General features: G+C 37.2%; 1 protein-coding gene across 2 annotated transcripts in view; it reads left to right on the top strand.

Annotated features, from left to right (window-relative positions):
* Nucleotides 1-17,354, top strand: part of agbl1 (AGBL carboxypeptidase 1) — a 209,140-nt gene that overhangs the window by 54,516 nt on the left and 137,270 nt on the right. For both annotated transcript variants that reach the window (XM_084095188.1, XM_084095189.1), the window contains one exon: nucleotides 13,646-13,713. In XM_084095188.1, the coding sequence (XP_083951314.1) occupies nucleotides 13,646-13,713 (68 nt within the window). The remainder of the gene's footprint in view (nucleotides 1-13,645; nucleotides 13,714-17,354) is intronic.

The raw sequence follows: 17,354 nt of genomic DNA, 5'->3' as shown, positions 1-17,354 counted from the left end.
GCTAAGCAATGAAACGTTGCCCAGGGAACAGTCAATTTGGTAGAATGAGACACTGGAAAATCTTCTTTTTTTCCTCCTCATTTCGTAATTGCTGGATTTGATCCAAGAAATGCTGTTGTGCTTTGAACTGAGGAAGAAATGAATCATCAGATATTGCAGAGCTTTTTGAAAAAAGATAATTTGCCTTGAGGTAAACTTTTGTTTGTAAAACACAATTTCAAAACAATAGTAATCTGTTTCTTAAACATTTAGTTTACAATTTAAGCCCAACAGGAGTGTGTTTGTATTTATTCAGGGGATTTATTATTCCTCAAAGCCTTACAGACCTCATGAATCCAAAATTTAGAGTGTTTTGTGTCCATGTATGTTAGCTTTGAGGTCATCTATATGCTAATGTCTTCCTAAAAGCTTTAGCAGATGTACACATTTAAAATCTACAGTCTCTCTTCTCTAGAAAATGGACCATTGATGATTCATCATGTTTCTAAGGGTGCGTTTACACAACGATTTTCCTTTGCGTTCTTCGCGTACAGATGACAACGTTGTTAAAACGATCACTGAAAACAACTAAAAACGCTGTATTATGCTGCCAGACCACATAGTTGTCGATGTCATTTTATGATGAAATACTACGCGCCTATAGACTAAACATGTAATACGGATGTGCATCACGTCACCTTTTTCACTAATTCACCTTTTGTAGTTTACACAGAGACAATAACGGCACTTTGAAACCCATTTTCAAAAGATTGCATTTTCAGGCCCCCAAAATGGCGTTGTTGTGTAAATGAATGGGCAAAACGCATTAAAAGTTTTCCATTTTTAGTTGAAAACAGTGTTATGTAAATGCCCCCAAAATGCTCCCTGAAATTTTATGTAATGCTTCTGACCAGGGGGCAGGGTTTAGCTGGTTCACCCCTGCTTGTCTAGCTGGTTAGCTTTAGCCCAATTGGTAGAATGAAACCACCCTATTTTGGGGAAAACTTGTTTTTTTCTCTCCATTAGCTGCAATTCAAAAGTAGCTTTGTACTCTGATTAAGCACATTTTTAAGCAGCATATGAATTGGTGGAAATGTATGTCCTCCTTGCTTTTTCTATGCAGGAACATAAACTAAAGGCAAATGGCTGTAAAAAAGGACAATATGTGTAATTTGTTCTGCCCCTACCTCCTGTTTGAATAGGAAATACGTCAGAACAGGATAGATGATTTAATTGAATCTTCAACTAGCTCTTACCTCTTACTCCCCTCTAAATGAGAGCAAAACCTTATTTTACTCTGAATTACAATCCAAATGTCACTTAATAGCAGTCAATGGCATAATTATGTCTACATAATGCAGCTGCTATTTAATAGGAAATGAGTGTAATTCTTATGTGAAGGGCCAGCTCATATATGCCCTATCAGCTGTTAATGTGAAGAGTTTAAAATGCTATATAATTATAGTTTTCACTTCATATCTGACTTGTTCACTATTACACAGACCTTGTAATCAACCATTAGACACTGCTACTGATAATTTTCCTCAGTTTTTTTTTATTTTTTATTCTGAATAAAAAACCTAATATATAACCTTTTAGTTGGAAGATTGTGATCTTGGTTTGGAAGAAACCTGAACAAGGCATGGAACAGTCAAATTCAATCTGGGTATAGTATACTGTAGGCACACTGAATATAGGCATACATGAGGGTTGAACGGTTTGCAATAAAGTTATATCTGGTATGAGCAGCTGGCCTTTTAAGCAGGTGCGTTTCTGAGCCTTTGACCAAGGTGACCCCTTGAGGGTCAAAGGTGAAGCATGGCTGCCTGTAATATTCATGACCTGCTGATGATAAAAGGCATGGAACACAATCATTTATACATTCATGTGAAAACTCGTATACTGCAACATATTGACATACTGTACATGAGTAACAATTCACAAATGAAAAAAAAAAAATGGCAAGGGCTTAGAGCATATTATCTAGGGATATCAGTGAAGTGCATGAATTTAGTAGCCTAGAAATCTAGACGCACCCTAGCGGCAGCAAAATGTATTTTGCAGCCAGGGTAGTCTAGCAACTCTCCGTTGACTTTCAGAGCTGTAAAAACCTAAATTGGGTCAGGCCAATCACGTCGTGTATAGAGTAGGCGGGGCGGGCTTAACATAATGACGACAGAGTTGCGACGGTTCCCTGCTACTTGAAAACAAAGAATGGCGGCTGCTGGAGAACAGTCTTTCGAATCGGCTTTGGCTGCGACTCTGGAGGACTTGGAGTTAAGCTTTTCTTTGAGAAAAGAGCAAAGAACGGCACTTAAGTCATTCTTAAAAAAGGAAGATGTGTTCATAATTTTGCCGGCCAGATTCAAAAGTTGAATCTATCAACTAACGTTAGCTCCGCTGTTGGGAAAACACTCTGGTTGGTTGAAACGCTGTCCTATTGCGTGCAGAGGGAATTTGAAAGACAGCCGTTTATCCCGCCCCTCGGATTGAGCCATGTCTATGCATAGACATGGCTCAATCCGATGTTGGGTCTGGCAACTCACCATGGTGAGTTGCCAGACCCAACATCTTGATCTAGGTCTGGCTTGCCAGGCTGTGAATTTAGTGCAGTTTAATTAGAAAAAAAACATACTTATATATTCAAATAATTTTAATAAGTTAATTAAAATGATTACATTGTAAAAAAAAATATTATTGGTTAAAGTAAGTAACCTAGTTGCCTTAAAATGCAAAACTTTTTTTTTTGTCAAATCAACTTAGATAATTTAATTTTGGAAATCATTTTTTACAGTTCAGGAAATATATTAATACCATACACCCAGTAAACAGGGAACATTTTCAGAACTTCTAGCAAGATTCTCTCAAAGTTATTAACAAACATTCTTCCAGTAATTTTAATTACTATAATATGTTTTTTCAAAGTTATCTTTTCTTAAAGTAAATAATATTCTTAAAACGTTAGCACAAAAACGGTATTTATACATTGTTCATGGAACTTTTTTTTCCTGAAACATTTTAGTTGGATATTAGTCTGTTTTTTAAAATGTTACTACTAGAACATTCAAAAGTAACATTCCCACAATGCTGGCAAAATTATAAAATGGAATGTTCCCTTAATGTTCATATAACCAAGAAATATATATATTTTCTATATAATACTGGCTATTTGTCAGATATTAAAGTTAATATGAAAATCATCAGTTAAATATCAGTGGCTTCAATATTTTTTTCAGAGTTAATGCAACTCTACCTAATGAACAAATTAACCTACTGCATGCAGGATTTACATAAACTGTGGATTTATTGTTTGTATTTATAATACAGTAATGCAGAGAAATGTCAATGCACGCACAAGCCCATAACACCTCTCTCTCACTCTCTCTCTCCCTCCCTCTCTCTCTCTCTCTCGGTGGCTCATTTGGCTCGCAGCAAAGGTTTATCTCTTTTCCATCTGTCTGCCACAGCTCGGTGACTCCTAATTTATCATTCTGGTGTGAAGTGAATGGCTGGGTTTCTTCCTTGGATATCAGTGCTGAGAATGGAATATCAACTCTTTATGTTGTGATTTGTAGTGTAGTAACCAAGTCTATTGCCAAACTATTTTAAGAAACCATATACAGTTACTGACATGCAATATAGGCTTCTACCTTTGATCCGGTGTAGTGCTGGAATTTCACTAAGTTGATTAATGTTATCGCTGAGAAAGCTGATTTTCCATAAATCCTCTGTTGATGATTGATGATCGACATGCCTAGTGGGAGTTGCTTTATGCATGTGCTTGAGTTGCGTATGCATTTGTCAATATATGAATATGCCAATGTATCTGGATGAACTTGTGTCCTTTAACTTGACTCAACGCCGAAGTTTGGCCTCGGTCTTTGGCACTTGCTGTACTCCCAGCGGCTTAGTACAAGTTACACAGTGTGCCGTGAACTTCATCATGCCCTTTTCGGCACAGTAGGAGTTGAACTGATAATCCCAACCTATCATTTCATGTTTGTCTGCATGACAGAGATGTCAACCAGATCCTCCCTAAGCACTTACTGAGAGAAATGTCCATCTATATTGCTCACATACAGTATGTGCATCAACATCAATGTAACTGCCCATAGATGGCTTTAAATAAGAAGCTTGATAATCTTCTTTAGCAGATTGGTAGTTTCCATATTTGTTGATGTGAGTTCAATCGAACTCTACAGGACTTTGGCGCAGATTCACAGCATGGCTAAATATACAGATACACTATATGGCTGAGGCCACTGCCCCGCCGAGCACACGCTACATGCCGCTCGAATGCGGAACGATAGTGCTCCCGGAAGTGCAACACATGTATCGGGTTGGAGAGATCCAGCCTAACGTGGACTATTCCAAACACAATGGACAGTGCTCATGAGTATACCATAAACACCCACATGCCATAGGAGAGTGAGAACTTGTGTTCAGATGTTTCTCATGAAAAAGTTTGTTAGCTAAACTCGAGCTTAAAACTTCTCACCACTGTGGGTTTTCTTGTGAATGTGGCATGACGGTGTTCTATCAGAGTGGTGAAGAGCTGGACTGAACAAAGGGAATGACGCATGCGACTGCATTTATATGCTGTGGGCAAGTGAGCCCGGCCACGTCGTCATGCATCATTGGCCTTTCAGGTGTGAATAAAGGTGTCTTCAGCAAATGCCGCAAGTCATGTGTTGTACCGAGTGAACCAACTGAATGGGAACGCGCTTGTGATTGAGCGGTTTGAATCAGAATCAGTCAGTGGATCGTTCAGAGATAAAGAGTTCACAACAGACTTCCTCACTGAACTGAAACTCATTATATGGTTATGTCTGAGACTAATACGCCACTGTTTCCCTTGAGATTTTCCTATGGGGTTTTATAATGTTTTTTTTTTTTACATTGCATTTGCAGTTTACGTTGTAAAACAAAACGTCCAAGTATCGGCACGTTATGTTTACCACAGACCTTATTTTACTCATAGATTTTTAGAGTTACTCTAAAAACAATTATAAAACCCCATAGGAAATGGTGAATTAGTCATCTGGGTTTTGACATCATCCCTGCACCGCTCATTAAATTATGTTTTATTAACAAAGTTCAGGAGGAGCACGTTCAAATAATTAACCTAATTAACACGGGAGGAGCACATTCATTAAACAACTCAATGATCATCAGGAGGTATATATACAGCAGACTCTGTTCCATGACAGGTTTCCAGCATCACTCCACCACCCCATATCCTCAATTCTAACTATTCCTATCCCAACCTGGGATGGGGGGAGTACTCTGGGTTCGGGCCAAATTCCGAGTTCGGCGCCCTCCCCTCAGACAACACGCCAAATACGCATAACCTTTACTCTATTTAATTATATGTAAGTGTGAGCTTGTGAACCCAGTTTTGTGAGACTTAGCTACTAGTTGTTAATATGACAACGCGTAACTAAACATACATATTCACATACAGTACAACAATCAACTATGAGGTTGAATCAACTGTAATTCATATAGATTTTGTATATTTGGGACTTTATTTCTCAAATTTTCTTTTAAATTGTTTCTTTATAGTCCTTTTTTTAATCTCAGGAGGAAACAGACTTCCATTTGTCATGGTACATTTCACATATGTAACAACATTTTTCCCAGGCCCCTTTGAATTTTACTAATGGTCATCGGTCGTTGTACATGACAGATGATGAAAAACGCTAAGATGTGAAAGACAACATTAGCATTGGTGGGTGGGTGGGGGGAGATTGGCAAAGGAAGGGGTGTTTTTTTCCCTGTCTTAATCCTCTTACTATTTAGTCTAGTCAAACATGAAGGTCAAAAATGTTTTTAAATAGAGCTCCGTACTCGAGGGAAATGCTGTGTAATGCTACGGGGGCAAGATGCGAGTAGAGAACATCTCGCACCATCGTCTAATTAGTTCAGTCTTTTGCTCTGGATGCGTCAGAGTTGATGGCAAGCTGTCCAGATATCTGAGGAATGTTGCACTCAGATGTTAGTTTTCTTATGCTGTCTACAACTTATTATTATTATTTGATGAATTATAGACAGTTTCTTGTAAATGTTTCATGCTGTTCTTGTAGCTAAAAAAAAAAAAACTATTAATGTGACAATACTCTAACTCCATTTTGATTATTATTATGTTTTGTCACTGTGGCATTAGTCATGTTTCATATACTGCCCTCTAGTGATGAAACAAGGCATGTTACTCTTAAACCATAATGTGCATTTATATACCTTATTTATTTATTTATGTTACATTTTGTAAAATTACAAACAATTTATCACCATTACACTGTATTTCATGGTGATTTTAAAAGAACATTTCCATGCCTCCTCTGCAATAAACTTCCAATGCGTTCTGATGGGAGTTAATTCACAAATTACAACAGTTTGTTTTGGTCGGTCAAAAGATCATATTCCAACATACTAAATGTTATGCAAAGCATGTTGCTCTCATTATAATGGTCCATTTTACCCAGCTAGACTTAAGATTTTCTCTTTTTTCTCTCTCTTCTAATAAGCTCCCATAACTGTGGCATGGTGGCAATGTAATTTCATTCATGCATTATACATTATACAAACTGCAAATGAGCTTCCATTGTGCCAAATAATTACTGCAAAGTGTCAAATTGTAACTCTACAGTTCTTAGCAGTACTCAAAAAAGATTTTTTATTTTTAATTAATTTGGCACAATTCCTCCTTGAAAACTCGATTCAGATGAGAATTAAGTTTCCGAACAATCCTGGACTTGGCCAAAAAACAAACAAACAAAAAAACCATAAAAGACTGAAACAAATTATCTTGGGTGGTTGGAGAAAAAAAACTAAGGTCTTTAATATCTTTGCGATCTCTATAAACTGCAGAAAGATTCTTGTCATAACCAATTACCTCTCATGGGCTTGTGCGCTGAACTAAGATGAAATCCTAAGGCCTTGATCGCAGCTGCAATTAGCAAGAGCTGCTAATTCTTATTTTAGCCTGGGAACAAATGGAGGGGTGGAAACTCACAGCTCTGAAACCCGAACTTGCGAAATACATCTCAAGTCGGATAATGACTGACCGGGTCACTGGAAACAGGACAGAGGTGAAGACGGATGCTGTACCAGGAGCTGTTGTTAGCATGTCCTGCGTCAGCTCATCAGTATACGCCTGGGAAAAGGTCTAGGGTCCCTTGGTGTCGGGCTTCAACCTGTTACCCAAAACACACAACTGTTTTGGGATCACTAATTTTAATTTTGTTTGCAACTAATAAAACACAGCTGATTGTGTTCAAAATACTTCAAATACTTTCTACAATTCCAGAGATCTAGATTTTTTATTATTTAATTTATTATTATTATTATTATTTGTAATATATTTCTTATATTATTTGATAATATAAATTATATATTTTTAGTAGTTTATTATTTTTATAATGAAAATAATAATAAGTACACCATAAAAAACAACTCTCTCTCTCTCTCTCTCTCTCTGATTTGATTATATAATTTAAATGTTATCAAATATATTATTTAATGATGTAATGTACATTTATTTAGCATAGTTTTTTTTTCCACACGTATAGTGTGTGTGTGTGTTTGTTTAACTTTAGGATGATTATTTTTATTATTCATAATTTTTTTTTTTAAATAATAATAATATCTGCCAAGTAATAGTTAATTTTTCAATTTCAGTTTAGTTTCAAGTGTGGCTCATCCAATCACAATTTTAAATCAGATCCAGGACCATTAGTTTTCTAAAAAAGTGTTATTAAATGGCTTATTCATTAGAAACTACATTTCAGTTTCAGCTACTTTTTTTTGCAGTGTTTTAAGTTAAAAGTCTGTGCACAGATTACTGGATTGTAGTCTGTTGAAAAAAGTTAATGCCAACAGTGCATATTGTATGGGTTCTCTCTGCAAAGATTACTCAGCTTTTTTTTTATTTATTTTTTTTTTATTCCGACAGCCTGTCTGTCTTGGCTTCTTAAACAAAAACAATATAATCCTGAGTAGAGGAAGGACTCGGGTTACTGGCAGAAATTCAGCTAATGAAAACGATGTACATAAGCCTTCATCAGCTGCTGACTATAAACATTCTTTCTGATTGGACCAATAATGCAAAAACGGTTTGATGACGCACTGCAAATAGAACGGCATGACAGGTGCCGCCGCTCTTGTCTTTTTGTTAAATAAATGTTCTGCTAGAGTTTATAAGCCAGGTAAAATGTGTGTTTCATAGATGTGCTTTGTGATTTCAATCCCGAATCGAAAGTTACAAAGCAAATGACATGCTGATGTCCTGTTTAAATACTTAATTCAGAAAATAAATCCCATAGGAATAGTGGCCAATTCAGGTTGGCAGTGTTGGATTTGTAGGGTGTTTATCCTCACTTTGATTTCTCTGAACAACATCTTGATCTCATCAGTTGCACCAGAGCTGTCATCACCCAGCATTCATGCCCTCTACTGACGTTCCGTGTCCTAAAACAGTGGTATAAATAGCTGTGCGTACGCAGCCAGACACAGAATGCTTGCTTTGGCCTGATGGAACATTTAGCCATCTTTCACATAATGTAGTCGGCAGATGTGATTAAATAGTGCCCATGATACAGATAATTCTAAGGTCTGACTGAGAGATGAAGTGTAAGTGAGTGTAAATTTGTAAAGATACTGTGCTACTTTCTTTACCCCCCCTCGTCACGGTGATTTTGCCAAGTCATGTTCCTGGATCAACAAATTTAGTTTTGAAAAAACAACATTCCTGTCTAAAAATGTCTAAAGTGCTAACCATAACTTATCCCTAAAATCAGAGGGAAATGATAGGTAAATCACACTGATGTAGAAGCACCTAACCCTGGTTGTAATCCTAAACTTGACATAAACTGTAAACTTGTCCCTCAAATTTGATTGGAATATTGTTCCAGGAATATGTACTTGGTAAAATCACATTCACCATGACCATGCAGCCTTAAAGAGATAGATAGTTCACCCCAAAATAAAAGTTGTTGTCATTTACTCACCCATATTTGGCTTTCTTTCTTTCATGTAACACAAAAAAGATACATTTTTAATAATTGTTGGCTACTGGTCATTTCAGGCTTATAGGACACAAAAGCACCATTACAGCATATTATAATTTGCTGTATTAAAGCTATTTTCTAGCCATACAATGGCTTCTTAACGCTGCAATTGAGTCATTGAGTTGAACCTATGAGTTGAACTCCCGAACGAATCATTCAGAGCGCATATGTGAAGTGATTCATCCGGTTCGAAAGGTCCGGCTCAAAAGAACGATTCATTTACAAATTCGTTGCTATTTTCTCTCATAAACTCTAAGTAGACGTTAAGTCATTAATGACGTCAGTTTCTGTATGTTGTTCACATAAAAATATCGTATGGCTTCCGAAGATTACACACTAGTCGTATAGACCACTTTTATGATACCTTTTTGGTGCTTTTTGTCATTTCGAACTTTACAACCCACTTTCATTAAAAAATGACTGTGTTCCACAGAAGAAAACTATACAGGTTTTGAACGACATGAGGGTGAGTAAATGACAGAATTCCTTTTCATGATATTGGAAGTGCTGTGTGTTTTCAGGACTAAATTTCCCTCTGTTTGACTTTGAAAGCAGTCAGGGATAGCCTATATCTTGGCATCGACTTCACACACCGTCCTCCCGCACACTTCTTTTATGTAGCTTCGCCAAAAAGACGTCAATCACGAGCTTTGGGAAATAGAATGGCTTGGCTCGCTTTTCCAAAGCATCATCATTTTGTTCTTGCATGATCATACACTTCATGCAGTAAGTTAGCATAACATCAGAAAGAGTGGATAGTGTTTAGAGACGCAAAGCAAGAACCAATGACCTTTTCGCGTTCAACTCTATTCAGTAGTCTTTTTGAAGTTTAAATATTATTAGAAATAATAGGCTACGATTTTGACTAACATTTTATTATGAATCTTTTTAGAGTAAATTACTAACAGGCCTTTAGACTAATACCAACTGATGTTCTGTAGGTTTCCATATAACAGAGCTCCATTGCAATCTCTCTTAGTGTTTTTGTGTGGACTTCTATAAATCGTTTAGATAAATTAAACAGCTATTTGTAATGTATATTATGTGTGTATGCTTGTTTGTGTATTTATGAAATGTTAAAGAAGCACTTCGTCATCTGTTGATGATGGGGCAGTGCGAAAGTTATTGCTGTATCTATAACTCGAACACAAGCAACGAACTGTAATACTATCTGAGCTCTGGGAATGTCTATAGAGAAACGTTATAACCTGAAGAACCTACTTTATATATCGAAGCAAACTGCAGTATTGATTTTCTCTCAGTATTCTGTTTTAGTTGGACTGTATGTGCAGCCCTTACAACACAATTTATTTGCTCTTTCATAACTCAGAATACTAGATTTCTTAGGTTTGCTTCAGGTATGGTTTTCAAAGAAATTCTTTGGAGAAATAAAAATTTAAACAAATGTTGATGCACCCCTACAGTAATTGTGGATGGCATTAACGTTACCCAGATCATTTGGTGTTCAGAGAATCTGATGAGAAATATTCTCAATATGAGTTCATATTGAGATCTCTTTTGATTTCCACCTCAGAGGAAAAGATAATAAAAAATGTAATTGTGAGATAGTTTAGAATAGTCAGTCACTTGAGATAGTTGCATTTATGAGAAATAGATTCACAATTGTGATGTATAAAGTCACAATTTGGGATTTAAACAAGCAAATTATGAAAAATAAAGTTGTATCTATCTATCTATCTATCTATCTATCTATCTATCTATCTATCTATCTATCTATCTATCTATCTATCTATCTATCCCAAAGCAAACATTATTTGTAAATCCCTATTCATAAGTCACTTTGGATAAAATTGTACGCCTAATGCAACTTTTAGTCAAAACAAGACACATAAAGGCCCGATCACACCAAGAATGATAACTATAAAGATATACAATAGCTGTTTTAGTCCACACCAACGCACAATATCATTCTGTTTATTAAGCGTGCGCTGCAGTTTTGTCTGCTGCTTTAAATGCTCAAGCTCTTTAAAGCAGGATGGATTCTGATTGGCTGTCAATGTTTTTATTGTTTATCAGCTGGAAAAACCAAATTGATCTGAAAATGACTCCAATGATATTGATATAGTTGTGGTGTGGACTCTGCTAATCTTTTAAATTTAGAATGATTTTTAGAGATGCACCAGTCGACTGGCCATAAATTGAAACGGTGTTGTGCCAAATTTCGACTCCCCGCCAAATTAAACTACCTGATTGCCTAATCCCCCACACTTAATCTTCAACCCATCTATACTAGGGGGTAATAATCTGGCAGGGGTCAGAATTTGACAACAGGACAAGCTGAAGACAGACTCAAAGAGGAGAGCACAGATGCGCCAGCAGAGAAAATAGTAGCTTACTGTACTAGGAGCTGCAAGCGCACTGTTCGCTCTAAATATTGAAAGAAAATAATAAATATTGAACTGGGGGTGGGGGTTTATATGAATGTATTTCTGAAAGGAACTGAACTGACTGTCTTCAGATGCCATTTTTGTAATGCCAAATATTAGACAAAGTCCGCTATACACTCACCTAAAGGATTATTAGGAACACCATACTAATACTGTGTTTGACCCCCTTTCACCTTCAGAACTGCCTTAATTCTATGTGGCATTGATTCAACAAGGTGCTGAAAGCATTCTTTAGAAATGTTGGCCCATATTGATAGGATAGCATCTTGCAGTTGATGGAGATTTGTGGGATGCACATCCAGGGCACGAAGCTCCCGTTCCACCACATCCCAAAGATGCTCTATTGGGTTGAGATCTGGTGACTGTGGGGGCCATTTTAGTACAGTGAACTCATTGTCATGTTCAAGAAACCAATTTGAAATGATTCAAGCTTTGTGACATGGTGCATTATCCTGCTGGAAGTAGCCATCAGAGGATGGGTACATGGTGGTCATAAAGGGATGGACATGGTCAGAAACAATGCTCAGGTAGGCCGTGGCATTTAAACGATGCCCAATTGGCACTAAGGGGCCTAAAGTGTGCCAAGAAAACATCCCCCACACCATTACACCACCACCACCAGCCTGCACAGTGGTAACAAGGCATGATGGATCCATGTTCTCATTCTGTTTACGCCAAATTCTGACTCTACCATCTGAATGTCTCAACAGAAATCGAGACTCATCAGACCAGGCAACATTTCTTCAACTGTCCAATTTTGGTGAGCTTGTGCAAATTGTAGCCTCTTTTTCCTATTTGTAGTGGAGATGAGTGGTACCCGGTGGGGTCTTCTGCTGTTGTAGCCCATCCGCCTCAAGGTTGTGCGTGTTGTGGCTTCACAAATGCTTTTCTGTATACCTCGGTTGTAACGAGTGGTTATTTCAGTCAAAGTTGCTCTTCTATCAGCTTGAATCAGTCAGCCCATTCTCCTCTGACCTCTAGCATCAACAAGGCATTTTCGCCCACAGGACTGCCGCATACTGGATGTTTTTCCCTTTTCACACCATTCTTTGTAAACCCTAGAAATGATTGTGCGTGAAAATCCCAGTAACTGAGCAGATTGTGAAATACTCTGACCGGCCCGTCTGGCACCAACAACCATGCCACGCTCAAAATTGCTTAAATCACCTTTCTTTCCCATTCTGACATTCAGTTTGAAGTTCAGGAGATTGTCTTGACCAGGACCACACCCCTAAATGCATTGAAGCAACTGCCATGTGATTGGTTGATTAGATAATTGCATTAATGAGAAATTGAACAGGTGTTCCTAATAATCCTTTAGGTGAGTGTATATTGCTACTGTTCCATAAACACCACCTACTGACAGAGAGTGGATTTGCATTTTTATTCAGTCCGTCCGGTGTTTAATGTAGCATAATTTCACAAAGCCACAAAGTCAGATCATGCTGTTTTTGCTTTTAATCTTGAAATTATATACCCTATTTTAAATAAAAAAACCAACTGCTCATTCATGCTACGTGTGTGTAGCGTCTTTGTGTGGATCATGATTAAAATGCAGTGGTTGCCTGTAATTTCATGACTGGAAATTACCTTAATTGGTAAAACTGCTATAGGCCTTTGAGTTTGGTAACACAAACGTTGCCTATTTAATTGTTCTTCCTGGCATCAGATGCCCCTTTATAGCAGCAAAAACACAGCTGTGAATGTGTGTTCAACACTAATCACGTTCATTCACTCAGTCGAGATTCATTTCAGGGATAGATTATCTTTTTAATGCTAGTGCCAGTCCATGTTTAAACACAGTCTGCCTCTATTAGCTCTGTCACGCATGTACAGTACACACACACTCGCTCGCCTCTCTTCCTAATCGCACACATACACACACTCGGAGAAGATTCCTCAGCCTCTTGATATCCCTCCAGCCCGTGTCCTCTCTACTGTGAAATGCTCGGCTTGGTTTAATCCCTGTGTCTCGTCAGGCCCTTTTAATAGGAGCCTCATCTCAATGTCCATGCACAACTGGAGCAGCCCGCGGGTTTATCTGAGGGAGATAGAGTTTCAGGCGACAAGCTGAACCCCTCTCGGCTTTAACTGTACCCGTCTGTCTTGTTTAAGCACAGAGAGAGAAGGTGCTGCCTCTGTGTCTCTCTAACCTCTCTTTCATTTCTCCTTCCTCGTTCCGTTCTTCAGCCCGATCGAGACCCACCATGGCATCGCCGAGCTCCAGCGGACTCGAGGTTCTCCTCAGCACGTTGCAGGTAAACACACATTGTTTCTGAATGCATGCATCTGGATTGTCTCTCATTCTAAGCATAGGAACGGCCTACAGATGTTAGCAAGCGCGCTGGTAACGACTGCCCACACATGCAGGACACTTTCCATGTGCTGAGTGGGAAAGATTAATTACATGGTATCGCAGGACCATGAAAAGTATATCCCCCTCCCCCTCCCCCTCCAAGGCGAAATTCTATACGTTTACGTTAACATGCGTGATGGAGCGCAATGCTTGAAAGCTTAGCTGCAATTTGCAGACTGTATGGCGGTATCATTGCGAGCGCTATTTTGAACTAGTGTGTACTAAACAACTATTTTACAAGGCAAACTGCATGCTCAGTTAGGTTTTTTTCGCCTTTTGTTTTGATTTGAAGTTGCACTTTTTTGTTTGTTGTACTAGACCAGGAGTTTTCAAACTTGTTTGTCAGCCGAACCCCTTAGACGTAAAATATTACACTATATAAGTGTATATCAAATATAGGCTATATGTAAAATATGTACTTAAAGTACCTCCTGGGATTAAGGTCACATGACATGCAAGTAAACAGATAAAAAAATTATAGGGCAGCATGTGTATAGGGCTTATTATTTTTATTGTTGTTGTTATATTATTATTGTTTTAAAAATGAAGATATACATATATTACTGTTGTAAATTATAGTTGTTATGTAAAAAAATATATGTTTGACATTTTTGATTATTTAGATTTTACAGTACTAATATTTATGTCTTCACTTTCAAAATTTCAAATCTGTGAGCTTTTATTTTTGTGGAATATTAGTGAAATGCTGTAAACTTCTATCCACAGGAATCTTAGAAATTTTGCACAGCTAATAAGAAATCAGAGCAATGACCAGTTATATAGTTTCCTGGTCATTTTAGTAAAGCATTTGACTGAATAATGTCATGATTGAAAAGATTGTCCTTATAAAGTATACTCCAGAGTGCCGTGTGTTTAAGTAAAAAGGATTATATGGGATGACGTGGCTTCATACACATGCAGATTTAATTCTGATATTATTTGCTGATATTGGTAGTAGTTAATAGTGGTAGTGTTTATTCAAACCATTAAGAGACACAGTAATGGCATAACAGCATCCATCGATACAATATTAATTGTTGGTTTAAAATGAAAGGACCAGTAAACATTACATTTTGTTCCCTGTTTTCCATATGTTTTGAGTAGATTTGTTGTGCGCGCAGAATGTCTCATATGAATCCAAATTGTACATTTTAAATGTTTTTTATCCACTTCCACAGCTTATGGTGACTGATTTCATATCAGTGATCTGTATATCAGTTGCTGCCAATGAACTGCAAAGGCCTTATGTGCTCACAGGAGGGCGACGTGCCGGATTTCAGATAACTTTCTACCTCTTGCATGAAAATCAAGCTCAGAGGAGCAGAAATTATTTAGTGTACGCGTCAAAGCGATTAATTGCATGTGAAAAGCATAAGATGAGATTTATTCCCTCCTGCTGATATGAGCGTTGTAAGGAGAAGGGGAAAAGCAAGTGCAGCAATGAGCTCAGTGTGAGATTAATGAAAGCTTTAAACTAAAGGTTTCATTCTGATCTCATCAGAATGGAAAAATGTATTTGTAAATGTAGAACAGAGAACATTGTTGACGTAAATGCATATCAAGTATTTTTTTTTTTAAACAAATGATCTTGAACTTATAGTCCTATAAAGTCTCACTAGTTTTTCTTTAAGTAGCAAATTGTTGCTTGTGAACTCTGCTGTTACCGTTAACACTGCCGTTCAAAAGTTTGGGATCGGTAAGATTTTGTATGTTTTTAAAAGAAGTCTCTTATGCTCATCATAAACACACACACAAAAAAACAGTAATATTGTTAAATATTGTGACAATTTAAAATAACTGTTTTCTATTTGAAAATATTTGAAAATATAATTTATTCCTGTGATGCAAAGCTGAATTCTCAGCATGTCACATGATCCTTCAGAAATCATTCTAATATGCTAATTTGATGCTCAAAAAACATTCATTATTATGTTGAAAACAGTTGTGGACAATTTTTTTTTCTTTCCTATTAATTTCAGTAAATGTGTGCCAGAGATATATATTTTTTATTAGATATTATATTTAATATTTTAATGAAAATATAATTAGTTACAGTTTTTAACATAATAACAAAAATGAATAATACAAATGTTGCACCTTTGAATGTGACAGAAAATAGCTATAATTTTCAGATAAAAGTGCCTCTGTATGTACTGTCAGTTCAAATAAGGATGCTTGCAACTGCTTGGCATTGGCCATGTGGCCTCGGCTCTGAAGAATTGACTCCTTTATTACAACGCAAACTGACAAGGGTAGCTAGTAATACCCTCACGATTAGCCACAGCCAGTGTGTCGCCTTCCTCCAGCCATGACTGGCATCAAACGTGGCAATAAGTTCCAAATTCACGGTCCTTGACATGAAGCTGTTGATGCCTGAAATGGGATTCCCGCTAATTCAAATTGAGACTGACACAGACGCTCAGGGTCCTGTGTCGGAGCTTTTTTCTTCTTCATATTCTTCCCCTACTTTTCCCTTCCTGTTTTATAGCTCTCGTATCACCTCGCAGAGACACGCCAGGTCCTGTCTTTGGTGTCTAAGATGTAAAAAACCATTTTAAGGTGTGTCAGAATAACTTTTAATAGATTTTCTGCGCTATTTAGAATTGTTTGCCCTCCGGAGGGGCTCCCGGCCCAAAGCTCTCCTGGCGCGTTCCTGCCACCGTCTTAAAAGTTAATGGTGTGCACAGAGAAGTAGTGAGTGTTCCTCATTAAAGAATTAAAAATGAACGCGGATATGAAATGAGTTTCACTTTCAAGTGGGTTCCTGAGAATATTAACTCATGTCCTTCTCCCTATTGAGAGATGAGAAACAATGCTTTTTGATTGTAGCTTGGCATAGGTGACGCCGGACGAAAATAGAAGTAATTATTCATAATTTCAAGTGTCACTGGATTATTCTGTTAAAAGATTGTTGATGTAATGCTCTAATGATGTGCCAGCTGGCTCTGTATGCTGGTCACGCTCATTAATGTTGAGTAATTAACATGGTTGTTTGGAATTATCCCAGATGTTGATGACAGGGCCATCAATTTCCAAGAAAGAGCGCACGCTCTATTCTACTAGTCTAGTGTAAAAGTTCATCCTCAGTGAATATTAGTTTCTTCATTAAAACCACTCACCTTTAGGGGCAAAAATTAATGGGGGTATTTGGAGTGAAAATGCCACAGAATGTGACAGAAATGCCCTAAAACAAAATGTATAAATTGATTTGTTCATAATATCACATTTTATATTTTTCCATATGTTTCATAGTTATATGGATATTGCATAAAACATTGGTTTAATTAAAATATTAACACAAAAAAGCCCAGTCCAAGTAATGAACCAAGTAATACTTCACCCAAATATCATTTATTAGCCTTCAGGTTTTTCCCAGTTTTATGATTTTTCTTTCTTCTGTGGGACACAAAAGGATTTGTTTGGCAAAATTACTTTTTGGCTTTTTAGTTAACTTAAAATTAAGCTATTATGCTCTAAAACTGACAAACAACTACCATAAATGTATAAAAATGATCCATGGTGCTCCCTTTAGTTTAGAGTCTT

This window comes from Abramis brama, assembly GCF_963993115.1.
Source record: "Abramis brama genome assembly, chromosome: 20".
In the NCBI taxonomy this organism is placed as follows: Eukaryota; Metazoa; Chordata; class Actinopteri; order Cypriniformes; family Leuciscidae; genus Abramis; species Abramis brama.
This window is presented reverse-complemented; position numbering and strand designations above follow the sequence as displayed.